Source organism: Pollicipes pollicipes, unplaced genomic scaffold, assembly GCF_011947565.3.
Source record: "Pollicipes pollicipes isolate AB1234 unplaced genomic scaffold, Ppol_2.1 Scaffold_1600;HRSCAF=1878_pilon_pilon_pilon, whole genome shotgun sequence".
Taxonomy (NCBI): Eukaryota; Metazoa; Arthropoda; class Thecostraca; order Pollicipedomorpha; family Pollicipedidae; genus Pollicipes; species Pollicipes pollicipes.
In genome coordinates, this window is record NW_023595962.1 from 2403288 (window position 1) to 2411652 (window position 8365).

The following is an 8365-nucleotide window of genomic DNA, read 5'->3' on the forward strand; positions in this document are numbered from 1 at the left end:
AAGCAGCCTTTAAATCAATCGGATTTAAGTAGCGTGAATATGAAATCGGCGGTGAAATCGCTACTCTCTCGGAGTCAAAGTCAGTTGGCAGTCATTTCATGACGTTGTCAGTTACTCGACTAGACACACAGACAGTCTCAACGAATCCTATGATTTTGACAGCTTTCGTTCACCAGAAAAGTTTTACGTCAACAATGAATAGCCTTCACCCTTGCCACCCTTCAGCATTCATTGAAATAAACTCACTGGCGAGTGCGTTGCAACTGACCGTTAAAACACTGCCGCGGTAGTGGGTGCATGGCGCACACAGGGGGCTCTTTTCACTCTTGGTGCAGTCTTGGTGCAGTCAGACCGCTTTTCTACCGAGTCACTTGATGCCCCATTACTGCACCAAAGGCCCAAATGTCATATCTTGTTCACGCGGAGGTGAACAAACGATCAAAATGATGTATGCAGTAGCTTTATAGGGTTTGGGTCTACCGCAGAATTGTTTTTGAGTTCGGTGCGTAGAAAATCGCGGCACCTCCTGATTGGTTGGGTTCTTATTTTGTCATCCGTTGACTCTCTACGGCACTCTCGAAACTTAATTTAAAATTGCGTGAAACTTTTATTCAATTTACTCTCTACGACATTTGCACAAAATGTTTGCCCGTGGTCCGTATATTCATGAACGCGTACGCGCCCTCGTCATATGTTCCACGGTCCTTACGCAAGTGCCATAATGGTAACGTGCCATTACTCGGCGCTGTCTTAGCCGATAGCTTGCCGTACAGTTAGGCGATAGGCTCACGTCTTGTGCGTTACGGGACGAGAGTCGATTGTGGTGACCTGTGACCTCGCCCGGTGACCTGACCTTTCAGTGACCTGTAACCCTGTGTGGGTCACAACAGGTGACCTGTGACCTGGTCGCCGATCCGCCATCCCAGCCACGGCGGCGATGGGGGACCACACGGGGGGGGGGACCACACGGGGGGGGACCACACACCCCAGCCACACGGCGGCAGCCAGGGGACACGGCGATGGCTCCGGCTGGGTGTGGCTGGACGTCCGTCGAGGATGCTTGCATACATGGTCGCCGAAATACGGCGTAGGTTTCCGCAAGATGATTGACCAGTTGCCTACAGGCCTCAGCTAAAGGCCACAGCCACTTCATCGAAGTCGACTACAGAATGGCACCGCGTCATCTGAAGTATCAGTGGGAGCGGACTCCAAAGTCGCAGAGGACCGTCCGGAGTCGTAACCGTCCGGAGTCATAACCGTCCGGAGTCGTAACCGAAATGAGCCGCATACGCCGACCGCCGACGTCCGTGCCGACAACGCTGAACCAGAGTCAATCACAGACGCGGCAACGGCGCGAATGCATACGGCGCCGCCAATTCCCCTGTTAATCCCGAGCCGGCACCTCGTCCGGAGCCGGCCAGCTGCCGAAGCGGACCGCTGAGTACCTGCGGGCGGCCGGCCGCACTGGGGACGCCGGCCTGACGTATTGACGATGTACTGGCAGCGGCCCGTTTTTACGCGTCGCTTTTTACCGCACGTCCCAGCCCAACTGGCCACGTGCGCAAAAACGCGAGGCCGATTCGGCGCCGCGCACGCGATCCACGCATCCTTCGCACCGTCCCGAAAACGGGGCTAATGCATTACAGAGCAGCGGCCGGCAACCCTCGTGTGCGGAGGAGGCGGCAAAAACGAGCAATATTGAATGGAGAGCTGAGTTGCAATTGGCCTGACGAGCGCGGCGCTGCTTCTTGTGGCGTCGTGTTATTGGGAAGGCGCCCGGCCGCGCAAGAGGCGTATCGATTGCTCCGCGTCGGAGGTGGCTTACCTGGACCGGGCAGCGGAGATGGTGCTTCGCTGGCGTTACGCTTACTGTTGCCGACTATTTCTGGCTGGCCGGGCCCTCAGTCAGTTCTCGCTGTAGGATGGGCCAGAAGTGTACAGAGACTGCTTCAGGGGATTGAGATTGGAGCGGGACTGGACAGGCCGCTGCTGGGCGTATCGGTTTACCTGCCCGCTGGAACCGGGACTGGATGGAGCCCGGTGTGACCGGGATTGGACGGAGCCCGGTGTGACCGGGATTGGATGGAGTCCGGTGTGACCGAGGCTGGGTGGCGCCCGGTGTGACCGGGACTGGATGGAGCCCGGTGTGACCGGGATTGGATGGAGTTCGGTGTGACCGGGGCTGGGTGGCGCCCGGTTGGCCGTGCGCTGTTTCGGTCCCCCGGCCGCCGCCTGCGGACCGCGAGTCAGGCCGCGCCACTCCTCGCCGCCGCGCCGCCGCTCGCCGCGGGCCGCCGGACCGTCAGACCGCCGCAGGCGATCCGGCCGCGTCTGACGGCTCGCTCGGCCCCGTGTGTCTCTGTTACGGCCAATCAGGAGCCGCCGATGGCGCCTGCTGATCAACCGGTGGGCATTCATCACGGACCGGCTCGCACCGTGCCGCCGCTCGAACTGGCCACGTGGTCTGACGGTCTGCCGTGGTCTGCTGCCGCCGACACCGTCCGTGCTGGATCGATGTTGGAGAGCTGCTGCCCGCAGCAGGAAGACGTTATGTGGAGAATAACTTTTGAAGACTAAGACGTTATGCCGCCCGCGTCGCCGGCTCACCGGCTGATGTGTCACTTCGCATCCTTTTGCCGTCAATACCGTCTCCGTTTCCGTTCACTGAACGAGGCATACGACATGCCGCGCCCAGTAGCCATGCAGTATGACGTCACTGCACCGTAATGCACCGCGCCGTCATTGCACAACGCCGTCACTGCATCACACTGCACCACGCCGCCACTGTACCACACTGCACCACGCCATCACTGCGCCACACTGCACCACGCCGTCACTGCATCACACTGCACCACACCATCACTGCACCACACTGCACCACGCCATCACTGCACCACACTGCACCACGCCGTCACTGCACCACACTGCACCACGCCATCACTGCACCACGGTGCACCGCGCCGTCATTGCACCACACTGCACCGCACCACACTGCACCGCGCCGTCATTGCACCACACTGCACCGCACCACACTACACCACGCCGTCACTGCACCGCACTTGCCTGGATCTGCGGCGTCTCTTACATCCGATCGGTGACAAAGGCATCGGCCCCCGCCCGTTTTACTGTCTTTGACCACTGGTCTTCCTCCCCGGTACTGTGTGTGAACGATTTGCGCACGCTTGCTACTGTCATTTTCAGTCTTCTGTTACCCCTGGAGTTGTGTACACCTGTTTGTTATGCCCAGCTTGCGACCTGGCGCGGCTGAACAACTCACCTCGTGTCAGCCATATCACCTGGTGTTTCCCACCGCCTTTGCTGCAGTGGGTTCACGCTGAAAATGTAACGTAAAAAGTTGCCTGTCACTCAAAAATGGATATCCTATGTGCGACGGAGAAAATTAAAAATGATGGCGCGTCTCAGTTCTAGAGTCACGTCTCAAGCCTGTTGCGGTTGACGTTTTTGACGCATCTTGGATAGCGGCGTATCAACGAACGGCTTCATTACATGGATACTGGCAAGTGCGGGTACACTTTGAGCTATGCTCCCGGAGTGTCTATATGTATCCATACTTTGAGCATTTCGGCTATGCCGCCCAACGCGACCTGGCGTGCACCATCGCTGGTCTGAAATGCATATTGGGACAATACGTTCGTTAAAAGCTATGCAATCCTGAAGTTCAGAATTCCACCGGATTCTAAGATCCATCGTCCATCTTTTTTAACTCTTGCGCCGAAAGTGCCCCACCAGACTAAGGTTTGGATTGCCATCGCATCTCACTTTGTAGATGACTCCGTCCGGAACGTGTCATGTTCCAGCGAGATCCCCGCGTAACACGGCCACCTGTTCCTCTGGTCTGACCACTGTTGTTGTCTCCCGCCGCTGTCGTTACCACGGCCGCGTGTCCCTCTGGTCTGACCACTGTTGTTGTCTCCCGCCGCTGACGTTACCACGGCCGCGTGTCCCTGTGGTCTGACCACTGTTGTTGTCTCCCGCCGCTGTCGTTACCACGGCCGCGTGTCCCTCTGGTCTGACCACTGTTGTTGTCTCCCGCCGCTGTCGTTACCACGGCCGCGTGTCCCTCTGGTCTGACCACTGTTGTTGTCTCCCGCCGCTGTCGTTACCACGGTCGCGTGTCGCTCTGGTCTGACCACTGTTGTCTCCCCATCGCTGCCAGTTTTGGATCCCGACCACCCAGCTGTGCCCAGTCGTAAGTTCCCGGCTGGAGCTGATCTCTCTCAGCACGCAGCACCGTGGCACGCGAGTGCGCGCCAACGCTGGCACGCAGGCACTGGTCGGCCACCCTGAGCGTTTGGCCAGATTGGCAACACCTGAACTGCGGTGTATGCTGGCACAAGGAGGAACATCCACTGCCATTTCAGCTTTTTTCAGTGTCTCTTTCCTACATGTTTTGATTGCTGAAGAGCGGTGGTTCAAGGCACGCTTGTATTACTTCGATGCACGACTATGAGTGGAGAGTGGGTGGCTACGTTACATGTGAATACAAACGCCAACGCGGGCGTCTTGTATGTGGCGCCGCCTCTGACGTCGATGTCGTGCCACCTCTGCGGAGATGTGTCCGGTACCGTCTCTGACGTCGATGTCGTGACACCTCTACAGAGATGTGTCAGGTACCACCTCTGACATCGGTGTCGTGCCACCTCTGCGGAGATGTGTCCGGTACCGCCTCTGATGTCGGTGTCGTGGCACCTCTGCAGAGATGTGTCCGGTACCGTCTCTGACATCGGTGTCATGCCACCTCTGCGGAGCTGTGTCCGGTGCCGTCTCTGACATCGGTGTCGTGACACCTCTGCGGAGATGTGTCCGGTGCTGCCTCTGACGTCGGTGTCGTGCCACCTCTGCGGAGATGTGTCCGGTACCGCCTCTGACGTCGATGTCGTGCCACCTCTGCGGAGATGTGTCCGGTACCGTCTCTGACGTCGATGTCGTGACACCTCTGCAGAGATGTGTCCGGTACCGTCTCTGACATCGGTGTCATGCCACCTCTGCGGAGCTGTGTCACGGTGCCGTCTCTGACATCGGCCTGTCGTGGACACCTCTGCGGAGATGTGTCCGGTGCTGCCTCTGACGTTGGCGTCGGCCACCTCTGCGGAGATGTGTCCGGTACCGCCTCTGACGTCGATGTTGTGCCACCTCGCGGAGATGTGCCCGGTGCTGCCTCTGACGTCGGTGTCGTGCCACTCTGCGGAGATGTCCGGTACGCTCTGACGTCGATGTCGTGCCACCTCTGCAGAGATGTGTCCCGGTGCTGCCTCTGACATCGGGTCATGCACCTCGCGGAGCTGTGTACGGTGGCCGTCTCTGACATCGGTGTCGTGCCACCTCTGCGGAGATGTGTCCGGTGCTGCCTCTGACGTCGATGTCGTGCCACCTCTGCAGAGATGTGTCCGGTGCTGCCTCTGACATCGGGGTCGTGCCATCTCTGCGGAGATGTGTCCGGTACCGCTTGACGTCGATGGTCGTGCCACCTCTGCAGGGAGTGTTCGTGCGCTCTGACGCGTGGTCATGCCGTCCCACAGGAAACTCGGTCCCTCCAAATCGGGCGCCTGCGATCTCGGCATGTCTGCTGTGCCCTCTGCTGGCGTTGCCGACGGAAACGCGCACACGCGACGACCAGCTCTGGCGGCGATGCTGGGCGTACGGACGGCAGACGGCGCCGGTGGCGTGCCTGGCCCCTGCTGCGTGCCCGACGCCATGGACTCGCTCACGCTGCTCTACTTCGACGAGACGCGTCAGAACGTCGTCCTCAAGAACTATCCGAAAATGGTGGTGAAGAGCTGCAGCTGCCGGTAGAGGGCCGGCCGCGCCTCCGACGCCCGGACACTCCCAGTGCGGAGACTGCTCTGGGGAGACTGGCGCGATGCAGACCTCTCGCTCTCAGCTGACCTGCGAGGGTCAAGGACAGCCGGCTGACGGCGGCGGTCGGTGACCGGCGTCCAGAGGAAGCGGGTAGTGCACAGCCGGCGGCCGACACCAAGGCGCTTACGAAGGTGGCCAAGTTCCGGCCAAATCGGCTCGCGTCGCTTCCTAAGACAGCACCCCATCACCCCCTGCGAGGCTGCACCAGTGCCGATGTCTATCTTAGACACAACGGTAGCTAGACACTGCGCTGATTCCTGGCAGCTACTGTGCGCAACTTTCCGCGCCGTACCGGCGCCTTTCTCGCTTCAATTCATCGCAATGCGCTTTAGCACGCCGAAGCGTTGCTTTGACATGGAGCACTGTTCGGCCGGCGCCGAGGCGTTGCTTTGGACACGGCGCACTGTTCGGCCGGCGCCAGCTGCGTGTTCGTTTCGACACCAGTCAGGTGCGCACCAAGGTGTTATCGCGCTGCAGCAATCTTAAAAAATACGGCCCCTGAATGCCGCTTGTATTTGATTTCACTCAGTGGAATCGATTCTGACTGCTGTTTTCACAGTTTTTGAAGCTGATTCTTGTACCGAGAAGGGCAGTACAATTCAGACCCGAGTCAAGGAGTAGAGGCACAATTTTGGAACTTACTCTATTGAGTCTACTCCGGTTCTTGTAGTGGAACTTTTTTGTGGGCTGCGCACGGACTTGGGACACCTATCGTTGTCGAGTAAATGGAAATGTATCATGCTAGTTAATTTACTGCCATAAAACTGGTACAAGCTGTTTGACTTACCGCATCTGTTGTTATGTAGATATATTGCTTTTAAGCCTCTGTCCGATCCAGCTGGCATGCCTCAGTAGCTCCAACGTTCTGAGAATTTCAGGGCAACCGACCGCACGTCAGACACCACTTCATTGAAAGATTTGGCCTTGGGCCGCATATGACGTCACTGGGGAATCTCCGGCTAGGTCGGCTGAATAGGGCCATTTCGACCGTCGGCGATCGGCGCTAATGGTGCGGTTGCCGTGCGTCGCGCTAGGCAACACCTGGCAACAGTATACCTGGCAACAGTATAGTCGCTAAACGCTCCGGATAAATGTATTACTGGTAGAGGCGTCTGGGATGTCGTCCTGGAGTGGCGTACGTTCGGGTAGGAGGAGGACAGTGTTGGAAGTTCGGCGAACGCTGTCCCGCCAGGATCTGTGTGGCTAGTGTAGATGATTTATAGCGCTGTTGTACATGGTCTACCTGCATGTGGTTAGAAGGCTGGTCCATGCAAAGTCCCTGTTGCAGCAAGAGGGCCAGAGGGAGAGAACAATGAGGCTTGAAAAGTATGCAGCTACTTGTTGCAAGCACGCAGTGCTGTCGTCAGGAGCAGCTTTCGGCCTAAACTGTAGCTCGAATACATTAGCTGGCGCAGCGAGAACAGCTGCTAGCTTCGTTAGACTTGTGGTGAGCTGGCGACATCATTTCTAAGTGCGTCGTAGGCAGAGGTCGTTGCTATTTGTGTCCTGCCATATCTCTCACCTTCACCGGTGACCTACATTTGTGACCGGTGTGACCTTCACTGGTGACCTACATCTGGGCTGCGGCCGCGTTCTGCCCTTTCGACCGTATCGTTGTGCCCACTCATCCCGGCTTGATGTGCATGCGTGTTGGCGGTCGCTACGGCTAGAGCGCGCCTCTCAGTTGGCGCCCCCTTCCTTGACCTGTTGCGTGGCGGCTCTGCCCGGCGCCCGTGAGCGCGTGTCGCCGCCGACGCCCGGTCCTAGCCGCCCAGGACCGGACGCCGTACTCGGTGTTGTATCGTCTCGCTGGTGAACGCCGAGTGACTGGGCGTGGTCGTTGGAGAGGGCGTGTTCGTTCGAGGGGCGTGGTCGTTCGGGGGCGGTGCCGTGGCTGGCAGCGGCGGCCGCGACCTGGCTCGACGCTGCGTGTCCTTGGTGGCCGGTCAGTGGGCCTCGCTACCGCCTGGTGTTGGCGGCGGGTGACGCCGCCGCCGCCGAAGCCCGGATGGGAGAGCTGGTGCACCCTGTTTCCCGGGCGGCGGTTCGTTTGGCGTGCTCCGCGTGGTAGAGCAGAGTCCGTCGGTAGGTCGAACTTAGTCTCTAGGAGAGTACAATGTGGTTTGTGCGTCGCCTCGTCTGAGTGTTGATGTGTTTTTCTTCTCGCTGATCCTTCCCGTGCTCCTGCGAAAGCAATGTTTGAGTCAGTTGTCAATAAACGCAACGCAGCGTACCATAATGACTTGCAAATGCACGCAAAATATCCCATGTTTGGATATATTTCTGGCATTGCGCAGACACTTATTGCAGACAAACCGTACGCAACAAGAAGCGTCATGCCGCAACATCAAAAGCGCGCAGCTTCGGCTGCAGACGCCGTTGATCTGCGGCAGCTCTGGGCGGCTCCTCCGTGTCACCGGCAGCGGTCACGGAGGCCACAGATGTGGCGGTGGGCGACACGAACCGCGACGCGTCCTGACCGGTT

At 58.6% G+C, this 8365-nt stretch overlaps 1 protein-coding gene across 1 annotated transcript in view; it reads left to right on the top strand.

Moving 5' to 3' along the window:
- The window catches only part of LOC119090571 (growth/differentiation factor 10), a gene marked incomplete at its 5' end in the record, with an annotated part of 22237 nt that extends 14124 nt beyond the window's left edge, over positions 1–8113 (top strand). The window contains 1 exon segment of the mRNA XM_037213402.1: positions 5639–8113. Coding sequence (XP_037069297.1) covers positions 5639–5814 — 176 coding nt within the window.
- Between the last annotated feature and the right edge of the window lie 252 nt (positions 8114–8365).